General features: G+C 32.1%; 1 protein-coding gene and 1 long non-coding RNA gene across 3 annotated transcripts; both read left to right on the forward strand.

Annotated features, from left to right (window-relative positions):
- Positions 1–430: 430 nt before the first annotated feature.
- On the forward strand, positions 431–2,789 carry LOC134691594 (zinc finger protein 862-like). The gene is made up of 3 exons (XM_063552160.1): positions 431–1,341; positions 2,087–2,233; positions 2,509–2,789. Exons 1-3 carry the CDS (start codon positions 504–506, stop codon positions 2,787–2,789), a joined length of 1,266 nt encoding a protein of 421 aa, XP_063408230.1. The 5' UTR covers positions 431–503.
- A 1,512-nt stretch (positions 2,790–4,301) lies between these two features.
- On the forward strand, positions 4,302–13,442 carry LOC134690661 (uncharacterized). 2 transcript variants are annotated; one of them, XR_010101990.1, is made up of 3 exons: positions 4,302–4,434; positions 6,803–6,967; positions 12,168–12,449. It is a non-coding gene; the product is annotated as an uncharacterized LOC134690661 (long non-coding RNA). The 2 variants fall into 2 exon arrangements; XR_010101991.1 differs by lacking the exon at positions 4,302–4,434 and adding an exon at positions 13,274–13,442 and having other exon boundaries at positions 6,382–6,967; positions 12,168–12,316.
- Positions 13,443–24,463: the final 11,021 nt, after the last annotated feature.

Here is a 24,463-nt window from a genome sequence, read left to right on the forward strand (position 1 = left end):
AAAAGTACACTGCCGATAGTCCGACCGGTCTAGTGCATATCTGTGTGCACTTTTTTAATCGTTACCGTAAGTTAACTGCCGAATGTGTCAATACAACGCCATCGAGATCAATAAACTGATACTCACTTCCTTGCAAAAGTAGCGTAAACCAGTTTTTACGGTCTCCCTAATAACCGATTGTTCAAAATAAATAAAAAAAAAGCGCAAAAACGGTCAGTACCACGTGTTTTCAAAATTTCAAATTTCGGTAGTTATTGATTAATTTGTGTTGCATAAACTAAATAAAATATAATCATAACAGAAAATAAAAAAAAAATGTTCATTTTTGCATCGGAAGACATTAATTCGTAACTGTCCGCTTGACATCTTGTGTATTTAGACGATTGGTTATTAGGACGACCTCAGTGACTGGTCACTGGTTACCGTTAATTTTATGAAGAAGTGGTGCCAGTTTTGTTTTCATATCGAAAGATAAAAGTACACACATAATTTTACATCGTTACATGGCTTCATTGTTGAGGTGGTCGGATAGTGCGAGACCTGGAAAGGCACCAAAAAGACTGTCTCGCACTTCCGACCAAGTTACAGAAGCAAAGAAAAAATACGAGGACAAGCGCGTCAGAGAGTTCAAAACCCATTGGATGGACGGTCGTCCCTGGCTCAAGTATGATAATGAGAATTCCGTTATGTATTGTACATACTGTAAGGAGCAGGGAAAGGGATGGAAATTCTTATCTGGGTGTACGAATTTTAGGATTGACACCATCCAAAATCATGAAGTCAGTTCCCCTCACATCAGTGCAACATCTGTTGCCGAGAGGCCACTTCCTCAGAATTCACTGGCTGCAAAGGCCATTAACTCTATAAAACAAACTGAATATGACAGACTTAGCATTCTCTTTCGTAATGCCCATGCTGTTGCTAAACATCATCTAAGCTTTAAAACTTATAATGTTATATGTAAACTGGATCAAGCTAAAGGTCTTGATGTTGGCAATAGCTACCTGAATGACAAAAAGGCCTGTGAATTTGTCAAAAATATAGCCAGTGTTTCCAGAAATGAGACCAGAGACCTTTTGAAAAAAACACCATTTCTGAGCCTCACCTGTGATGGGTCATCTGACTTCATGGGGGATGAATATGAGTCATTGTGGGTAAGAAGTGCCCAAAATGGAAAGATAATTGAAAAGTTTTTAGATTTGGGTACTGCTGAATCTGCAGGATCTCAGGACATATTTAATTACATGAAAGCTGTTTGCTTTGAAAATTCAGAGGACAATACCAACCAACTGTGGAGTAAACTTATTGGCTTTTGCTCAGACGGTGCATCAAACATGCAAGGTTAATTTATTTTTTAATTTATTTATTATGTAATATACAATGTGGATGGGGTTGGAATGGGCTTTGCTCATTGTTGAAGGCTGTACGGTGTCCTATAGTTGTTAATGACTGTCAGTGTCATTTTGGTCTTTTGTAGATAGTTGTCCTATTGGCTATCATACCGCATGTTCTTTTTTATATTTACAGTAGAAAAAATGGTATCCATGTTGTAGACTGTACTATGACTTATAATGGTTTACTTTTACAATTTGTGACTTGGATTGAGAGTTGTCTCATTGACACTCTGACTCATGCCACATTTTCTTATCCATATAGATAAAATAATGAGGTGTAGATACAGTTATTTATTTTCACATGTGCTTGGTGCGTAGCAAATGTGTATATGTTCTCTGTAGCTATATGTGTGACAGTGTATGTACGTACTAGTTTATAAACATGAAATTCTTCATTCATCATGTTCATATAATATAAAGAATACAAAATAATGGGTATAAAGAAAAGACAAATGACCTAAAAAATTAAAAGAATATTATACTGAAACATGTGTAATGAAAGAACCTCAATCTAGACCTTCATATTGATTTAAAGTAAATATGGACCGTGGTAAACATATAGAATTTGAAAAAATTCTAAACATGATAAAGGAATTAAAACATTTTTACAGTATATGATTAAAATTAATTTAATGTACAATGTCAATGTAATGTTACAAAAATAGTTTGTTTTAAAGACATATTTTGTTCAGGTATAAGAAATGGTGTGGCTGCTTTGATGAAAAGAGAAAACCCAGAAATAGTTGTTACTCATTGCTTGGCTCACAGAGTTGAGTTAAGCTTTAAGGATGCTATTAAGTCATCTAAATTGTATGATAAAACCATAACTCTTCTTCTTGGTATAAAGTTATTATGTTTGGCAATAAAACAATTAATAATTATCATGATTAAAAAGTCCTAGTTCATTCAATTCAAATGCATTTAGCTTATTATATTTTACATGTATGCATATGCAATGTATGTCATGCATTGATGTATAGCAATTTAATGTAAAAAATTTATACATATACACCATGGCATACATTGTACCCTTATTTATTAATCATGTAAATTTATTTACATAAAGTCTTACAGAAGATGTCTTAAGTCAAATTTTCAAATAACTATTTTACAGGTCTTTACTACTTGTACCGCAGAGGTCCCAAACAGAAGAAAGCCTTAAAACGAGCTTTCAGTGCACTTAACATGACGAAAATACTTCCAACCCGTGTAGGAGGAACTCGTTGGATGCCACACATGCTTAGAGCAATAAATGTTATTATCAAAGGTTACAGGGGATTTAAAGCTCACCTAGAAAGTGCTTCACATGAAAATCCAAAAGCTGAAGGACTTGCCAAAATTCGAACTGATGTAGCGGTTGTCACATTCATTTTAAATTTAAAGGTATACATGTAGAATACTAAATCATTATTAAAAACATACATTTAGAAGTCAAAATATTTTTAAGATTGCTTTATTGATTTTTGGTTTTCTTTATCTTGACATGTCTGTTTTGATTTTTGACAATTGTTACTACTCTTATATGTACAATGTAATAACTGCTTTACAAATAATGAATGTGAATATGAACTGCATATTTAAATTTCCATGTATATGACAAACTTATATATGTATTGAATTTTAATTAATTGCATTTCATTTAGGAAATCATATCACCTTTAAACAGACTATCCTTGATTCTGCAGAAACAGAACCTAACATTGTATAATGGACATGCACAGATCAAAGCAACTACAGAAGTTCTAAAAATATGCAAACCAAGTAAGTTATCTTGTAATTGCATATATGTCAAAGCATAACTGTCTCTGATTGTACAGGTTATAATATTAAAGTAATTAAATAAATACCTGTAATCATCAATATCTCAGTCTATAAGCAAATTGTGTTTTATGGTGCAAGCAAAAATATGTTTCTCATTTTTTAACATGTTTAATGAATAAGTTTTTTTGTCATTTAAGAGTATGGGGACCATGAGATTCATCTTGTAAAGAAAAATCTCAAGTCCACCTTAATAAGGTCAGGCAAGGATATAGAGGAAGTTAACACAGAGTGGGCCATTTTGAAATCTTTAATATATCAAAGGTAATTAATGTTTCTGCTCATTGTTTGGGTTGTTGTCTTTTTGGCACAATGTTTCCATTCTCTATTCTATAAAAACCTAATTTTAGCTTAATGTTACCTATAGGGTAAACAACTCCTAACTCTGTATTCATTTACTCCAATTTTTTGCCTTGAACATCTTAATATTTTTAAAAATAAAATATCCATATATGTCTGATATTGAATATTTACAATTTTGTGTATTAATTTTTTAGGTACAGTAACAGACTTATAGATGGTGCCTTGACATGGGGATCTGTGTTTGAAACATTCAGGGATGGCCTTGACAATATAAAGCTTGTTATAGATGCTCTGCTCAGTCTACCACCAACAAGTGTCAATAAAGAAACTACATTCAGCAGAATCAAAGTCAGCAAAGGCAAGAGGCGGGGTCATTTGAAGACGGACACATTGAAGGACTTGATCCAAGTCAAAATTGAGACTGATAATGTTGAGCAGTTTGACCCAAAGCTGGATGGTAATTGTTCATTCAAAATTATTTTTTTGTCTGCATGACAGAAAAAATTGGATAATATTAGCTCAAAGTTGAATTTATTCATGTTTACTTATTTTCAATACTTACTGTCCTCAGTTCACTGTATCATTGTATGCCTTTTAAAACACATACTTAATTTCTTATGTATTTTCTCCCATGCTGTTAAGCTCTTTCAAGACAAAGTTTTAATAAGTTTAAGCTCCACTTTGATTACATATTAGTCTGAATAATTGTAAACTTAATTAAAATTTCTGACAAACACTGTTTATTTTTTTTAAATAATTTGTACTGTTTCAGATTACCCCTTCAGACAGAAGAAGGAGAGTTGGCTATTCCAGACCATCACGATTAACCGAGACACTCCAAACAAACACAGTCGACCAAGAAACTGTTGTGGTTGGTCATGATGAGATTGATACACCAGCTGCTGGTCAAGACATCCAGGTATTTATTGTATTTAAAATACATCACATAGTTCATAAAAGCATTCAAATATTTGTAATTTAAAAAAAAACCATAAATACTTTTAAGAATGAGAACCAGCAAAGATATAAATTTCTGCAATATCTTAATTCTAATACACAACACAGCATAAATTATTTTTCTTTGTAGAGAACTAATTACTATATATCATGCAAATTATTATAGTCCAAAGTTGTTGTAATTATTATACTCACGCTTTAAATTATACCCCCGCTTTAAAAAAGGACCCCCGCTTTAAAAAAGGACCCCCGCTTTAAAAAAGGGGGGGTATACTGTTTTACCGTTGTCTGTCCGTCCGTCAGTCCATCCATCAGTCCGTCCGTCCGTCCCACGAAACTTTCGTCACATTTTTCTCAGGAACTACAATACAAGGATTTCTGAAATTTGGTTTCAGGGTTTATCTAAGTCAGCTATACCGTGTGATGCATTTTCAGATTGATCACTTGACAACTTCCTGTTTACCGAACACTTGTATGATTTTACACATGATAGCCAAGTTGAAAATTTTCGTCACATTTTTCTCAGGAACTACAATACAAGGAATTCTGAAATTTGGCTTCAGGGTTTATCTAAGTCAGCTTTACCGTGTGATGCGTTTTCAGATTGATCACTTGACAACTTCCTGTTTACCAAACACTTGTATGATTTTACACATGATAGCCAAGTTGAAAATTTTCATCACATTTTTCTCAGGAACTACAATACAAGGATTTCTGTAATTTGGCTTCAGGGTTTATCTAAGTCAGCTATACTGTGTGATGCGTTTTCAGCTTGATCACTTGACAACTTCCTGTTTACCGAACACTTGTATGATTTTACACATGATAGCCAAGTTGAAAATTTTCGTCACATTTTTCTCAGGAACTACAATACAAAGATTTCTGTAATTTGGCTTCAGGGTTTATCTAAGTCAGCTATACTGTGTGATGCGTTTTCAGATTGATCACTTGACAACTTCCTGTTAACCGAACACTTGTACGATTTTACACATGATAGCCAAGTTGAAAATTTTCGTCACATTTTTCTCAGGAAATACAATACAAGGATTTCTGAAATTTGGTTTCAATATTAATATAAGTCAGCTATACCGTGTGATGCGTTTTCAGATTCATCACTCGACAACTTCCTGTTTACCGAACACTTGCATATTTTTACACTATTAATATTATCCACTTGCGGCGGGGTATCATCAGTGAGCAGTAGCTCGCAGTTTACTTGTATTCAACCATGATGTACATCCACATCAAATTGAAATGATTAATATTACAAGGTTTTAATATATATTTTTTTCTGATGATTGTTATCAACCAAGAAGAAGATTGCAGTACAGATGAGGATGAGGACAGTGGTGAAAAAAGTGAAGATGAAAATGAACTTGCTGAACAGGAGTTGTTCAGCAAATTGAAAAAAATCATGAAAAATTATGAAGAATAAATATATAATCAATTGATATAAGCTTTCTTCTATTTTTGGTCTGCATCAGAAAGGGTGATCTCTTTAACTTTCCAAAGTCAAATTTGAATAAACAATATGTGATGGCAAGGGGTTTATATCTACATGTATACATTTAATTTACATTTACATGTTTGTCTTCAATTCAAAGAATGGAGTCAGTTTTGTCAACAGTTTTGAGAAGGTTTTTATTGAAGGAAAGTAGAATTTTTCATATAATATGGAGAAAAAACTGTACATTTTTGACAAGATTTATACACAAAAATGTAACCTCAGAATGCAGGATTTTACATCTAATATTCCAAAATTTTCTTGGGGGGGGGGGCATGCCCCCAAACCTCCCTAGCTGGTTCGGATCACTTCTTGATCCTCACCGGGGACACAGATTTTATCCGGTCCAGTACATATAAATTCTGGCTAGTATTTTTTTTTTTTACTACCCCATAGGGCTAGTTATTCAAATAGTTTTTGGCACAGACTGTAAACAAACAACAACCACTGTATGTCTGTACTCTAACTATTTATTCAGAAAAGAAGATGTGGTATGATTGCCAATGAGATAACTCGCCACAAGAGACCAAATTGACACAGAAATTAACAACTATAGTTAACTTTAGATTGCCTTAACCAAATGTTAGTAAACTGTTATACAATGCTTATTACCACTAAACACAATCAAGTTTGAATATTTGGGGGCGTCACTTTAGTCGTTCTAAAGTTATGCCCCTTTACAAATGGTAAAATTGCTATTTTTTTTAGTTTTCTTCCTATTTCTGTAGTTTGCCTTAATCTAATGTGATAAAACTTTTATACAATACTTTTTAGTTATTTTGTGTATATTTAAATTGCAGAGTAATGAATATCTTATATTTCATAGGGATCAATATACAGGGATATTGCTACTCTGAGGCCCATGCAGGAAAGTCATATTGTGATTCAAAGATGGCAAATAAGCGCAAAAAGATAAAAAGTTGGGTTGCAAGTTGAAAAAAAAACATTGTAACAGCAGCTGATATGAAAACTGTCCTTGACTCTAGAACAGGTAAATTAACAAAATGTACATTGTTCAATCAGAAAACATAATTACAACACAAACTCACCGTGATCTAAATGTGACCTGTTAAAATAAGCAAATCTGGTTCTATACACAATTTCAGAGACAGTCTGATTCTCTTTAGTAAATTTCATTTCACAAATAAATCTGACATGATAATGACAAAATGTTAGACGAGTCACAGACTGAGGCTCACATACACATCAGGGGCGGATCCAGCCATTTTAAAAAGGGGGGTTTCAACTATATGTCCCCATTAAAATGCATTGATCGGCCAAAAAAAAAGGGGGGGTTGCAACCCCAAGATCCCCCCCCCCCCCCTGGATCCGCCAATGCACATGTTACATAACCCATATTTAACAGAAAAAATTAAAGCATTGGATAAAATGATCCATGGCATGTTGTTTGAAGCCCCATGTGTGATATTATATTAAGATAATTTTTCTGGTCTGTGTATCCATCTGCTTGATTGTTTGTCTGTCTGTTCCTTATTATACCTACCCCCACAACAGAATTTTATGATACTTGGTAGATAATAAGGACAAACTATGTAGATGTGCATATCAACAGGAAATTACGATTCAATTTTTTTCTAGGAGTTACTCCCCTTTGAACTTATTTGCTTTAACCCTTTCATGCCGAATGTATCCTTTTGGCACACCGGTGTAGATGCCGAATGTATCCTTTTGGCACACCGGTGTAGATGCCGAATATTTCTATTTTTAGACGGTCCCAGTGCAAACAGTAAAAATAATGTTTAAACATGTTTCTTGGCCCCGTTGCTTCATGGATGTTATGATAAACATCAAATGCATTCGATATTTTAGTATCGGGCGTAAAAACACTGTTGAAATATGTTTTTTTAAAGTTTGTTGAGGGAAAAAAAAACTCGTGAAAAACAAAATGGCGGAATCATGGTCAAGAGTTTCATTTCGAGTTGAAACATTTAGAAAACTTGACCTGCGGTCATGAAAGTGGCTTAACTTGAACAAAAGTAGTTATTGTACGTATATTTTGGAGTTGTGAGAAGGATATTTGTAAAACAATCTGAAATTGAGACTTTGATTGTCGCCATCAGGTGCACGACTGTAAATTATTATTTCTCGTTGCCGTTTGACAGTCAACCTTTCATTACCGATTGAGTCAGAGTCATGAGTCTGTAGTGCTACGGGTTTTCTTTCTTTTTATTGAAAGGCTGTACTGCAGTATGTACTACGGTCGACAAAACGAAAGTCCAATTTCATTTAAAATAGAACCGGATATTGACAAAATTGACAGCTGAGTCTATAAATAGTGTGGTTCATAAAACACGTGTTGTTACATCTCAAAGCTTTATTATTTTACATAAAAGTGGTTTCGAAAGATGAGACAATATTCTGCAATCTTATTCGTATTTTAATCGAATGTAAATTTATTTTCCATGATGTATCTCGTCTTGTGACAGAGGTTTTTAAAAGTCTTGTTCAGCATACAAAAATTTTAGATTTTGTTTTGTTTTGAAAAACAAATTATGTTGACCAGAGACATGTATACTATATATGTCTCTTTGTTGACAGAGAAAAAAAATACTGAAAAATGCCAAGATGATTATTTTATTTTAACAAATCGTTTTCTTTCTCATTTAAAAAAATATTGTAAAAGAAGGGAAGTGGAAATAGAAAAATTGTTTTGGAAGGGAAGGGAAAATTATTTTTTTAGAATTGGGAAGGGGGAAAAAAAATTTGCTGAAGGGTAGTGATTTTTCCCCAAAGTGAAATAACATAATGTGTTGTCTGCTGCTTCTGATTAATCTTGAGATTGCATCATTTATTATTGTAAAATAATACTGTTCCTGTATGTTTCTGAAAACAATAGGGGTTCAATTTTTTGTTCTGGAAATTATGAGGAAGAACTCCCCCCTCATGTTGCACACACAAAAGATGAATGACCAGTGTAGCAGTGCCTAAAGTTTATTACAATTTGTAATGCCAATATAAGCAACCATTTTTAACACTAGGAAACATCTTTTTCGTGTTCAAAAAGTGACTTTAAATGGTATATAAATTGCTTCTTCTCTCAGATGCCAAGTCATATACATGTAGTAGTAAAAAGTAAGAGAAAAAAGTAATCAAATTTGAAATGGGATAATGTACCACATCAGGGTCTTGTAGCTGTCACCTTGTAAGTCAGCTTCTTTAAAAATTTACACTGTTAATGGGACTAGCACACATGATAAGCAGGGTATCTTCATACCACATTAATATATAGGCTTATATTGTAAGTAACACTTGCTGCTGGATGCAATAGATTAATTAATAGACTGGTTTAATACAATGGTTATATTCTAATAACAACCTCACTCAAGTAATTTTTATTCACTTTTTGACAAATCATTCCATTAAATAACCCAACAATATAAACAGAAATAAAAAAAAAAACAGTTTCCATTGTCCTCACTCAATTTCAAAATCAAAATTTATGATATGAATCCTCCTTTTCAATGAGTACACAGCAATATAAACTAAAACAAATTTCATAGCTTCCAAATGTTATTACAAACTATATCCGCTCCCTGATGTAGCTTTCCATCAATGAATTTTAAAACTGAATTTTGCAGTAAAACATGTACATGATTTATTAATTTAATCTCTTTTGGCAATTGTTTTCAACGACTTGCATCTGTGTGTACATACCATGAGTTTAAATAAAACAGTACCCAGTAGTTGTCTGCATATTTTCTATCCTTTTCCTCTACTGCATGTGATTAATAAATTTAACTATGATGAAAATAAATTTATAAAATATTAGTTATCAGCTTTTGGTATTTATTTGTGCTGCTTTAACAAACATCAGTTGATGTATTTGTCAATTTCATGTTATCTTATACATCCTTAATTTTGACTACTTAGTTTCAACAATTTTCAAAAAAATAAATAATTCAGTAGGCTCTTTATCTTGAGATCTATACAGCTGAATATTTGCTTATTTCTTGTACATTTATTTATGCTTAAATATTTTTTATATATTATAAAACCACCATGACCCAAATCAATTTTTTTGGAAATTTCATGGATTTAGAACTTTGAAAAAAATCACTTAATGGGTTTATTTACTAACTTTTATTTATTGGAAAGCTTTATCTCATTCACATGTGGAAGAATTAAGGCATTACTGGGATTAAGTCATAAAGTAAAGAAGTCCCATCGATTATTATTGCAGTTAAACAATATTTTTAACTAGTTCAGTAATCGCACATCAACGCTGGGGGTATTATACAACTCGTCTGGAAGAGTTATTGTCCGTTATCGAACCCAATGTTATCTTTCTTCTTTCGAAACCGTAAACAAATGGCGGCCAAAAATCTACGTGAACGACAGTCTCGATTTACAAGTATTTTTGCCAAGAAAACGAAAACGGAAACAGGTTTTGAAAGAAAATAATTCAGTAGCTCATAGAATTAGAATTTCGAATCACACGTGTGCTTAAGAAATGTTGCCGAATGGAAGTGAAAGTGATATACGGTCATGACGGTAGGCAATGACAAAAATTATCTTCCGACTCAATCAATCTACGTTTTCAACACACGTTTTTAAGGTAAACTAATTTTCACTCTATGAAAAGGTTACGGACGATCAACCTATGATATTTATCTACATTTTATCAAAATTTGACCGCATAACTCGCTACGGTTGCCGAGTTTTCAATGACCCAAACTACCAGGTCGTTTTTGCTGAAGCACATGTCAAATTAATCCCGGTCAGGCAAATGGCTCGTGCAAATATATTTCGGCCAGGAAATCCCGCGAAAAAAATAAATTCAGTAGCGAAAGTGTTAATGTACTTCTGCAAAAGTGTCATTGCAACTCCTCTGCTACTACACAACAGAACTTCATGAAACTTTGTAGATAATAAGGACATACTATGCAGATGTGCATATCAACAGGAAATTATGATTCAATATTTTTTCTTGCACAATTTTTTTTTACTTACACTTACTATATTTCTTTAATGATAATTTGGGGATGTGGGGTATGTCCAGGATTTTGGCCAACCAACCAAGATGGCCGCCATGGCTAAAAACAGATGATAGGGGTAAAATGCAGTTTTTGGCTTGTAACTCAAAAACCAAAGCATTTAGAGCAAATCTGACATGGGGGTAAAATTGTTTATTAGGTCATGATTTATCTGCCCTGAAATTTTCAGATGAATCAGACAACCTGTTTTGAATTGGTAATTTTAAGGAAATTTTGCTGTTTTTTGGTTATTATCTTGAATATTATTATAGATAGAGATATTAATAACTGTAAACAGCAATCATGTTCGGCAAAGTAAGATTTACAAATAAGTCAACATGACTGTAATGGTCAATTGACCCCCTAAGGAGTTATTGTCCTTTATAGTCAATTTTTAACAATTTTCATAAAATTTGTAAATTTTTACTAACATTTTCCACTGAAACTACTGGTACAAGTTCATTATAGATAGAGATAATTGTAAGCAGCAAGAATTTTCGGTAAAGTTAGATGTACAAACACATCACCATCACCAAAACACAATTTTGTCATGAAACCATCTGCTTCCTTCACATAGACCAAGGTGAGCGACACTGGCTTTTTAGAGCCTCTAGTTTGAATAATGTTATAGATAGAGATAAACTGTAAACAGCAATAACGTTCAGCAAAGTGAGCTCTACAAATCAGTGAACAGGATCAAAATTGACAATTGACTTCATAAGGAGTTATTGCACTTTAAAGTCAAATTTTACAATTTTTCGTAAATTTTTGCAATCTTTTTCAAAAATCTTTCCTGAAACAACTGAGACAAATGTAAATGTACTTGGACCCAAATAAACATTATGGTATTTATTTTTTTTTAAAATGTAAAATGTGTCCAGTGACCCTGTCTGCCTAAAACATGGCAGACATGGCTAAAAATAGAACATAGGTAAAAAATGCAGTTTTTGACTTTTCCATACATGTATCTCTGAAACTAGAGCAAAAGTATAAAGGTTGCATTATTCCATGCATCAATTGTAAATAAAAATATCATGTGAGCAACACAGGCTCCTTGGAGCCTCTAGTTTAAAATGTTTTTCTTTTCTTCAAAATATCATGTTGATCTATGCTGTAATGTACACACATTTTGTTGAAGTTGAAAACATGACCTTTGAAACGGTTTATAATTCCCCTCATTATTATTTCTGTTTACAGGTGTTGCTGGATGTCAAGTCTCTAAATGTGCTAACAACACCTCATAACACAAACTGATTACACACAAGTTAGAAGGAATAAATGATTTTAATGAGTTGTGAGTTGAAAAAGATGGTATACTACTGAGGAAAGCCTACAACATCGGCAAGGTAAAATTTATTCCTAATAAATCCATAGACCAAATGGATTTTGGTAAACGACAGGAAAATAAAACAGAATAATGTGTGATAATATCAGGATTTGATTTACCTGTTAATGTAACTGGAAAAATCAAAATGCCTAAAACAGTTGGTGCAATTAATCTCCATGAAGGACCAGAAATAAAAAACAGAAAATGGTGAAGACTCATCCAGTTAACCTCTCGTCACTCAGAAAGTTCTGATTATATGCTGTTCTTTTGCTCAAAAGTTGGCTGTGTCATTAGATTTGCTACCTTAAATTGACTTGAAAACCATCTATTGAGGCCTAAATTAAAATATTGTTTGTTTGCCCTTTTCCGACCCTAAGTTTTGAAACAGGGTAGGTAGGTAGGTAAAATATTTTAATAACCACTTGTTTGTATTTTACCAATAACCATGATAACCATGAGAAATTGTTCAGCATTTATTACTGTTTATGTCTGATCAGTCCATAGGTGGATTTTTGAAAGGTCAAATTTCTGATCATATGGGCTATCCAATTTACCAGCCAGTGATCATGGTGATAGTCCAAATTTCCTCCTCATCAAGTCCTATTACAGGACCTACCTGTTGTCTATTTATTTGTTCTTGTCTTGAAAGTGCATGAATTAGTTGCCACTGAACATTAAACAACCAACAATCAATTAAACTTAAGGTTAACAGGGGTAATGCCATCTGCGGTGTTAAAATACATGTAACTACGCTAAAGTCTATTTTTCTTTGCAATATAATGTTTTTTCAAATGCTAAAATTTTATCTTTGTATACATGTTTGCTAAAATTTTATCAATTTTCTGCAAAGCTAAAATTTTATCTAAGTTGTGGATGCTAAAATTTTAGCTTTTGGTCTGAAAAAGAACCAGCTAAAATTTTAGCTCTCCTTTACATTACTTACTGATTTAAGCTAAAATTTTATTTTTTGCTTCAGGACTGATGAAGATTGCACAGCAGAATAAAAATGATTGCTCATTTGGGATTATCTCTTGTCCTTGATATATAGTTAAACAAGTGCAGAGATATTTTTGCCTGAGCTTTTGTTCTTTTTCATCAATGTTCAGAAAGAAGAAATATAGAAGAATAAAGAAAAAATTGGTAAGTTTTTGAATATTGATAAAGTTATAAAATTTTGAGGTAAAATTTTAGTTTTTTGCAATTTTCTTTAAAAAATCTACTCTTGAGAAAATGAGACAGTCTCAAAATATAAAATCCTCCCTTTTAATGTAAATTTTAAAATTGTTTGTATGCACATTGAACGACAAATTTATGTGACGTATTCAAAATTTCTGACGTCAGACACTCAAAGCAATCACTGTCTCAGTAGATAGTAGATGTTTTTTCGTTTTGTTAAATTGTTTCTTTTAAAATTATTATTCGATGATGGCTGCTGTTCCCACAGTTTGACTATTTTATTAATTATGACTATTTATTTAACGCATCATGTAAATATAACTGAATTTGATGAGACTGTTATTAAAGTGAGAGGGTTAGAGCTATAGAACCAGGTTTAATCAACCATTTTCTACATTTGAAAATGCCTGAACGAAGTCATGAATATGAAAGTTCTTGTCCATTCGTTTTTGATGCGTTTCGTTATTTGATTTTGCCATGTGATTGTGGACTTTCCGAATTGATTGTTCTCTGAGTTCAGTATTATTGTGATTGTACTTTTTACTAAAGTTATACAGAGTTGACATTGAACGTTTAATCTCATCATATGTATTGTGTATGGTGGATGTCATGTTACGTTCAGGTGTTGTTTGCCCTTGAATCACATAAGTAGTCAATGTGTGAAATAGAAGTATCATATTTAAATGTAAATACACGCAATGGCAACATTTCAGTCAATATTTGTTTTGTATATAAAATTCACAAAACAAACACTTACTTATACAACGATATGTTAAATGTACAAAAACAATAACCTAAAACATATAATCATTATGATGTACATTAACATTCGACAATTACTTAATAACTCTGAGTTTGTTTTGTTTTAGTGTTTTACATTTTCTATGCCTCTTAATTAAATCAAATCCAAAAAGAATGTGCCCAGGTTGAACATGTTTGAGGGTGATCAACACCCCCAACCCCCCTTTTTTATGTTTCAACCACATTTCGCATGTTAAACGCTTTTTATTCATTGTTTCATGTTAAAGATGAAATTTAACATTAATCGACAAATCATTCATACACTTCAGTTGTCTTAATTGACATTCTTACACTGAAAAATACAATAAACAAGAAATTACAAACTTAAAGATTAAAGATTGCTTTTTATTATTAAACAAGTGATAATGTAGATATCGACATATTTTATAAGCAAAAGCGTATATTTTCCCAATCAGATAATGCCGTACATATTCTCCCAAGAATCTGATGACGAATGATGGATATTTCCTTCATTAGAACGGGCTGTAAAATTATGATGATTTGACATTGGACAGTTTATATCAAAATTTCGAAGATTTAAAGCAGGTGTAATAAAATAAAATCCTACATATATTATAATCTGGAACAAATCTGTTTACACCATTGTCATGACGTCAGCTTATTAATTAAGCGTATACGTATTTTTACTAAATCTGCAGCTGTTATAGATTTATCATACTCTATCATTCTGTTTTCTATTTGTGCGCCTCATTTCATTTAGTTCGAGTTGGCCTATTAACTAATTATTGTTCAGTAATTGAATAATTAATTGAATTGTAAATGTATAATAATCCATATCCCAACATGTGTATTTGACCAGACACAATATTGACTGAAATAGCAGGTTTAATTTCCTTTGTGATATGTTTAATTAAAAGAACACTTTCCACCACAGACCAAATAAAAGTTCAAATTAGAAATATGTACAAAACCAACACATGTGACCTTTTTCCACTGTGCTGATTTTTGTAGTTGGTTCTCATGTTGTACGACCACACCAATTTTAGGGGTGATTGGGACTACAAAAATATGTTCAACCCATCCACATTATTTATTTATGGAGCACGTTATTCAGTGGTTGTCGTTTGTTGCTGTGTTACATATTTGTATTTGGTTTTACATTTGTCATTTTAGGGCCTTCTATTGCATGCATATATGACAATACAGCATATATAGCAATAACAAGTACGAAAATTTACACTTTGCTCATTTTTGAAGGTCGAAGGCTCACCTTTTGTTTCTAATGTCTGTCATTTGGTATCTTAAGAAGTGTTGTCTAAATGGCAATCTTACCCATCTTTTCTATACAAACAACAAATAGTAAAATCGATGGTTCTGAATTGAATAGACAAATGCAGAAAGTGTTATATTTAAACGTTTCTAGAGTCGGCTATGATCTCCTTTCAGATCGTCTACTTCTTTCATTTGCTATGTATTTTATTTAGTAAGTAAACTGCGATTTAATGACTCTAGACTTCATCAAAACCACAAAATTTGTCATATGTATATTAGCAATTTATAGTTTCATGTTATGGTTGATTTATCAAATTTAACATCAATCGACCAATGATTCATTTACAACTGTTGCGTTTATTGACATTCATATATTCTAAAAATACAATAAACAAGAAATTAAAATCAAAACAGATCAAAGACTGCATTATATTGTTAAACAAATTATAATTTGAATATCGAAAAAAATGATAATAAAAGGCGTGTGTTTTCTAAGTGAGATAGAGCTGTAAAAATACAAAACAACTATAATGATGAAAATCCATAATTTTCCATAATCAGATAGGGCTGTAAAGCTACTGAAAACAATCTAATAACTTTACATGGACTGTTATGTCAATATTTAGATGATTGAAGCATGTATACATGTATTTTGACCAGGCACAATATTGATTTCGGTTCAACCTGAACAAACTATTTTGAATACTTGTATTCACAAATGTACTGTTGCTCAGAAAAATATGAAAGTTCAATTCATAAAAATAGGCATCATAGATACCAGGATTTACATTTTGTATATACGCCAGAAGCTCGTTTGTTTTAAAAAAAAACCAACAGTAACACTCGAAAAAAAAAGAGTTAAAATTACTAAAATCAAGTACGAACAGCATTGAGAACCAAATATTTCTAAAAGTTTAAACCAACTCACGTATTGGTATACAAAGGATGAAGAGAATATTTGGGTTGACACCATTACTAAAGTTATACAGAGTTGACATTGAACGTTCAACCTCATCATATGTATTGTGTATGGTGGATGTCATGTTACGTTCAGGTTGTTTGCCCTTGAATCACATTAGTAGTCAATGTGTGAAATAGAAGTATCATATTTAAATGTAAATATATGCAATGGCAACATTTCAGTCAATATTTGTTTATATGAATCATTCCAGTTCCAACATATGCATAGTTTATAGTTTATGTTAAATAATTTAAAAGAAGATCCTTTGATTTTTTTAGTTTAAACATATTTTATTTACTGAAAGTAAAATGGATGAGGTAAGCCATACTAATGAAGTCCGCTCCGATTAATAATTACTGTCAATACAATATTAATATGAGCATGCAATATCAAATTTAAAATTAACAATATCGATTGAGAAGAACAACTTACACAAAAAAGAGTGACAGTCTACTACCTATATCGGTAAATATTGACTCGTTAATAAAAATTGTACTGGTGATCATTTTTGTGATTTTAAAAGGAGGGGAAAAATTCTAAGAAGTAGTCATAGCACAATTCCAACATATCACTTGTTACGACAGGGAAGCTAAAAATGCTGTAAGTTTTTGGCGCTTTGATCACATAGTAGTCTAAACCACACCGGCAAAATGTGTTCGGACTCGAAGGAGTGTAACATCCGGCAAAATGACGGAACATTAAAAGACAGAAGAAAACTTGATTTCTCCACATTTTCTTATTTTTTTACGATATCGAAGAATATATATACATATAAAACTATTTTCTATTGTGATATGCAATATGTTCCACAACCGTTCTATATTAACGAAGAAATAAGTAAAAATGCATGTCAAAATGACGAATTGAGTGAACCTTTCCTCGAAGTTGTTTAACTTCTCGTTAAATTGATCACATTGTACAGAAAGAAAGGAGATAGCAAAACTAGTCATTATGAACATCTCAATACTTGTTTTTCTGTGTATGGAACTAAAGAAATGGGTCATGTCAAATAAAAATACACCGGTTTCGTCATTGTTGTTTACTAACAATCACCCGGTTTCGTCTATATATATCAGCCGGTTTTTTTATATATTTTTTTAAACCAACAATTTATGAAAAGCAATGTTAACACGGATCTGAACATTGTCTTTCGAAAGAATTTAAATATATATATTTATTATACAGTAAACTTGGCATGTTTACATTTATTTACATAGGAAATTATAGTACTACACATTTTCCTGATGAAAGACGTATCCGTTATTTCACTGATCTTCAAACTAATTTTAAATGAGATATAAATACGCAATAGCAAACACTGATATCTATTTTTTTTTTAACATTAACATTATGATATTTTTCATACAGGTTTTGAAATACATCGCAATATGTGACATGATTTTAAATAATGTTTGTTAAAAGCAGCCTAGTAACTTCAGATGTGAACATTTATGAAAAAAATTGTTTTTTTTTTTTTGAAACAATTAAATCATCTTTATTGCACTAAATGCTGTTTAACAATTTACCTAGCTTACAGCATTAGGCTAAGTATCCCTGTATATCAGTTATTATACATCCAGGGAGAATATATAATAAAATATTTTATAATTGTTAGTATTATACAATAAGACATAATACATAAATTAAATTAACATCAATATACATTGATTTAGTCTGCTTACAAGTCGGGAAAATAACGGATCTACACCGTATCGTTTTGTGTTTATTATGTGTGTTTACTTTCTCACAGGTGGTTACCTGTGTATTGGAGTTACTTTAATATTCTTTGTTTTGAAGGATTTACTTTGTCTAAGCTTACTTGCTTGACTATGTTAGTAAAACATAACTAGGTAAGTTTATGAAATAATTTTAAATTCAATTCAAAAGGTTATTTGCTGTGCGGGTTTATCTTGGCACCTCGTGGTGAAATATTTATACAAGGCCAAGGGAAGATAGCATCTGTTTATCTGTTAAAAACAAACTATACCTTTACTTACAGGTTACAGTATGCTGAAGTCTTTAATAACGTATTCCCGGTTTCTATATTTCTTATCGAATTTAATCTTATAATGTCATATATTTCTTTTTTGAAAATTTTAAAGATTTCTATCTTTGATTCTTTTTTGTTTGAAACAAAATGTGCCTTATATATGGAGAAGAATATAACTGTTACCATGGTTACCAGGGTGTTTATATCAAAATATTTTACATCTGCTATTTTATAGCCAGTTATTAAATTTTCTAGCCTTAAAATATGTCTATCTATTTTAAGATAAAGTAATAACTTGTATATTTCTTGCCAGTAAGTATTATTATAAGGGCAAGTAATAAAAAAATGTTTATAGTTGTCAATTTCTTTGCAAAAATTGCAAGAATTGTTTTCTAGTACTTTCCACTGTACTAATAAGTCGTTGCATGGAAGGATGAAGTTGAGAAGTTTCCATTTAAACATCTTAAATTTGTTGTTTTCTAGGTAATTGAATATAAAATTAAGAGTGCTTTTAAATTTTATATTTAAATTTTCTTCAAGAATTCTTTCCCACTTCAGAATACCTACAGGTTTTTCTTGCTTATAGGGGGCAATTAGTATTGAATATATTTCTTTATTACTCATTTCTGGATGGATATTATGATTGATTAGTATTTGCAGATTTTTTGTTTTTTTTATATTTACTTTTGTTTTAAATGAGCTTTCTTGTTTTAAAATATTCTGCCAATGTTTTGGAATAGCTTTCTTTAATAATGATAATTCTCTAATCCAATCCCGTTTATCTTTTAATTTAAATAAAATTTTATTTTCTGATATACAACCTTTTTCATCAATTATGTCATTTACATACAGAATATTATGTTCAATCCATTTAGTAAATAATAAGTGTTTTCCTTTTATTTGTATGTTATGATTGCCCCATAAAATCTGCTTTCTTATGTCTAGAAACGATTGTGGGATCTTTGTCTGTCCTCCCTTAACATTTATCCAAGTTTTAATCAATTGCTGATAGAACTCAGGAAGGGATTTAAATATGTTTTTGTCTAACATATTAACATTTTTAATATTCATTTGAAATATCAAGAGGTTTTTACCAAATTTGTTTAAGTAAGCTTGGGGTATGATTGTCCAATTATCACCAGAATTTTGTTTAAGTTTTAAAATCCATCGCAATTGAAGAGCTTTGAGATATAGGTCTATGTCGATCATTTTTAACCCACCTTCTAGATAGTTTTTACAAAGAGTTGCACGTTTAACTTTATCTTTTTTCCCATTCCATATGAAATTATATACTAGAGTTTTAAACTTTTGTATTATTTCCTTTGGTATGTACATATTTGATGCAATATAAGTTAAATTTGGTAGAATTAATGATTTTACTACTATTATTTTACCTATTAATGTTAAATTTCTTTTCATCCAGTTTGATATTATTTTTTCACACTTTTTAAGCTGCTTATCAGTGTTTAGTTTTTGACAGTCTTGATTGTTATAACCAAAATAAAAGCCAAGACTTTTAATATTATCTGTTTTCCAATTTATGTTTTCAAATTTGTCTCTGCTATGTTTAAGTTTTCCCAACCAAAATCCCTCTGTTTTATTTCTGTTTAGTTGTAGTCCTGATAAACTTCCAAAAGTTTCAATTATATTCATTGCTAAACTAACATCTTTTGGTGATTTAAGAAATAGTGTTGTATCATCTGCAAGTTGACATATTTTAAGTGAGCAATTTTTACCATCTAGTTTCACCTCTAAACCTTTAAGATTATTATCTTCTCTTAGTTTTAGTGCCATAATTTCAACCACTAATACGAAGTGTTATGATATTGTAATTATTATGTTTATTTATGTTGGCCTAATTTGTGTTGTATGGCCTGATAGTTGTTTACCAAATAATCTTATAACTGTGCAGTTTAGGAATCACTGGAACAATCACAGAATGATTGGAACTTTCTAGAATGATCCTTATAAAAGATGCGTAATTTAAACTTCTACGTTATTCCAGAAACTTCCGTTGTAACTTTCCAGGATTTTCCACAATGTTCCATTATAGAGTGTTCTAGAACTTTCCATGACAACACTATATATACAGACACTAAAGTTAAACTCTCATATAATTTAAACTTGGACATAGACATTGATAGACATTAGTATTCACAGCATTTGGATTGACACTTTTATTCTACAAACAACATCATACTGGATTGTGACCTTAGTAGTGAACATAATATTCAGATTGGATTCCGAAAGATTTCCGGATACAGATAAAGATAAAAGATTGGACTCATATTTGACAGTTAAGTTGACAGTTATATTTGTGTAAAACTTCTTGTAAACTTTTGTATATTAAATATTGTTAAATTTTACTATTGATTTGTGTCTTTTGTTGGCTACAATTTAAAGGCGATTTCTGGCCGTAACAGAAATTGGGGGCTCGTCCGGGAGACTGAACATATTTTATTCAAAATTTGTTTAATATTTTTATTATAACTAGCCAACAAAATTCTACAAAATGGCATTTGATGCTGGTAAATTTTTGAAAACGCCAGACCTGGAGAGTTTTGATAATTTAAAGAAAGAGGAATTAGTGTTGCTTGCTAAACAACTGAAATTAGCTTTTAAAGTATCTATGAGAAAACAAATTATAAAAAATTTGGTTATAGACAAACTAGTTGACGCAGAAATTTTAGGTGAAGAGGCTCTTGAACTTAAGGTCGAAAATGTTGACGCCTTTAAATTAAAACAGCTTGAATTAGAACATGAACTTAGATTAAAAGAACTGGAAATAAAGGAAAGATTGGAAATGGATAAACAAGAAAAAGAAAAAGAAGATGAATTCAAATTAAAACAAGATGAACTTAAATTGAAACAGGCAGAACTTGAAATGAGGGAAAGGCTAGAGATGGAAAAACTGAAAATTGAAATGGTCAAAGAAGAAAGCAACACTAAAGTCCAGTCAAAATCAGATTATTTTGATGCAGCAAAAAATATACGTTTGGTACCAAAATTTTGTGAAAAAACAGTCGACAAATATTTTCCACAGTTTGAGAAAATTGCTAATAATTTGAAATGGCCAATGCCGTATTGGACTACGATGCTGCAAAGTGTTTTTGAGGGTAAGGCAGCTGAAATATACTCCGCACTTCCATCAGAAAAAAGTTCTGATTATGATATGGTAAAACAGGAAGTTTTGAAAGCTTATGAACTAGTACCAGAAGCATATAGACAGAAATTTAGATCTTATAAAAAGTTTGAATCACAAACATATGTGGAATTTGCTCGGGAAAAAGAAGATCTATTTGATAAATGGCTTACGTCAAAGAAAACAGATAACAATTTTAAAAACCTAAGACAATTGATGTTATTAGAAGAGTTCAAACAATGTGTTCATTTAGACTTAAAAACACATTTAGACGACAAAACTGTTGAGTCAATACATGATGCAGCTGTTATTTCAGATAATTATACTCTTTCACATAAAAGAAGTTTCAAGGGTCAAAATGTTAATACTTCCAGTGGAAATTACAAAAATCAAAGCACTGATCATACTGATAGTAAGCCTGTTCCACAGAATAAGAGTCAGTCCAGTTATAATATGTCTAGTCCAAAATTTGATATTTTTGAGAAGAAGGCACTGACTTGTGCTTATTGTAAGAAGATTGGTCACCTGATGGCTGATTGTTTTAGACTCCAGAAGAAGAATGAACGAGATAATAAGCCGAAGACCAGTGCTTGTACGACACCTTATATTACCAGTACATTGGAATGTCCTGCGAGTCAGGCTTTTAAGTCCAGTTTTTGTGATTATATGGAGGAATACAAACCCTTTATGTCTGATGGGTTTGTTGCTATTGTTGATGATACCACTCTTCAGCCTATTAAGATTTTACGGGACACTGGAGCTTCTCAGTCTTTATTGTTAGAAGATGTGTTGCCTTTGTCTGAGAAGACTTCTGTTGGTGCCTCCATTTTGTTACAAGGTGTAGAGTTAGGTTGTATAGATGTTCCTCTCCATCGAATTTATCTGAAGTCAGATTTGGTAACTGGACCAGTTGTTGTAGGTGTTCGTCCTAATCTCCCTGTTGAGGGTGTTACATTATTGCTAGGAAATGATCTAGCTAGGAACAAAGTGGTTGCTGAACCAATTGTTACCAGTGAACCGGTGGTGGATTTTAAATCACCTGAAGATGATGCTGAATTGTATCCAGCTTGTGTTGTTACTAGGGCGATGGCTAGAAAACAACAAGATGATAATTTGAAAGAAGACAAATTTGATTACATGGACCTTTCTGACACTTTTATAGCTGATATTGCAGATCCTAGTAAACCAGAAAAGGCCATTATAAAACCACCTAGTGTTAACAAAAATGTTATTATGCCATGGCCAGATGTAAACAGCCATTCATTAGACCGAAAGAATTTACTCGAAGAACAACATAAAGACCCTGAGGTTCTTCAGCTCAGCCAGAGGGCTCAACATCAGGAGGAAGCAGACAAAGAGGCTGAATGCTATTTCCATCAAGACGGCATTTTAATGAGGAAGTGGAGGCCTCCTGATGCTACTCCAGAGGAGGAATGGAGAGTGGTATACCAAGTTGTGGTGCCTAAAGTTTATCGGCAAGAAATTATTGGTCTTGCCCATGACACCCCCTTGGCTGGACACTTAGGAATAAGGAAGACTTGCCTTAAGATCTTGCAGCATTTCTACTGGCCCAGACTTAGAAATGATGTCGCAGAATACTGCAAATCATGTCATATATGCCAGGTTGTTGGTAAGCCTAACCAGAAAATACCACCAGCACCACTTCTGCCTATTCCAGCCTTTGACGAACCTTTCAGCAGAGTTCTAATTGACTGTGTTGGACCTCTACCAACGACCAAGACTGGAAATGCATATTTATTGACAATCATGTGTACATCTACCCGCTTTCCTGAAGCTATTCCGCTCAGAAATATCAAGACACCTACTATCGTCAAAGCTTTGATCAAATTTTTCACATTAGTAGGACTTCCTAAGTCTATACAGTCCGACCAGGGATCAAATTTCATGTCAGGTTTATTTCAGCAAGTCGTATACCAGTTAGGGATTGCTCAGTACAGATCAAGTGCTTATCATCCAGAATCTCAAGGTGCCTTAGAACGTTTTCATCAAACATTGAAGAACATGATTAGAACTTTTTGTCTTCAATTTGACAGAGACTGGGATGATGGAGTTCACTTTCTACTTTTTGCGGTTCGAGAGGCTGTTCAAGAATCCCTTGGATTTAGTCCCTTTGAGTTGGTATTTGGTCATACTGTAAGGGGACCGTTAAAATTGATTAAGGAAAAGTGGCTTACTGAACATACTGACTTGAATCTTTTAGACTATGTATCTAGATTTAAAGAAAAATTGTATACTGCTTGTCAAATTGCTCAGAAAAACTTAAAAAATGTACAGAACAAGATGAAAATATGGTATGATAAAGATGCCAGGGACAGAGTTTTTGAGCCTGGTGATAAGGTACTTGTATTTCTGCCTGTCCCTGGACATCCTTTACAGGCTAAATATTGTGGTCCTTATACAATAGAGAGTAAAATTAATGATTTGAATTATATTGTAAAAACTCCAGGTCGGCGCAAACAAAATAGAGTGTGTCATATTAATATGTTAAAACCATATTTTGAGCGTACTAATGTATGTGATAGTAAACCAGTTGCCACTTTAGGCATGGTTAAATTTGAGAACAATCATGACAAACCAGATATTATTGAACCAACTTTTAGTTGTAAAACTATGGAAGAGACAGTTAGATTGAAAAATTCAGAAATTTTGTCAAATTTAGATTCAAAACTTGCACATCTGTCTTTTGATCGTAGAGAAGAAATAAAAACTTTGGTATTTTCTTTTAAAAACCTTTTTCCAGATGTGCCAAACAAAACCACTGCTGTTTGTCATGATGTTGATGTCGGAGATGCTTCTCCAATTAAGCAACATCCTTACAGGCTCAATCCACTCAAACTTGAAG

Source organism: Mytilus trossulus, chromosome 11, assembly GCF_036588685.1.
Source record: "Mytilus trossulus isolate FHL-02 chromosome 11, PNRI_Mtr1.1.1.hap1, whole genome shotgun sequence".
NCBI classification, from domain to species: Eukaryota; Metazoa; Mollusca; class Bivalvia; order Mytilida; family Mytilidae; genus Mytilus; species Mytilus trossulus.

Bases quoted from the DNA above. Each gene is read 5' to 3' on its own strand.
- LOC134691594 (XM_063552160.1), top strand. From the start codon at position 504: ATGGCTTCATTGTTGAGGTGGTCGGATAGTGCGAGACCTGGAAAGGCA. The intron at 1,342-2,086 runs GTTAATTTATTT...TATTTTGTTCAG, and splicing joins CGGTGCATCAAACATGCAAG to GTATAAGAAATGGTGTGGCT. The intron at 2,234-2,508 runs GTATAAAGTTAT...ACTATTTTACAG, and splicing joins AACCATAACTCTTCTTCTTG to GTCTTTACTACTTGTACCGC.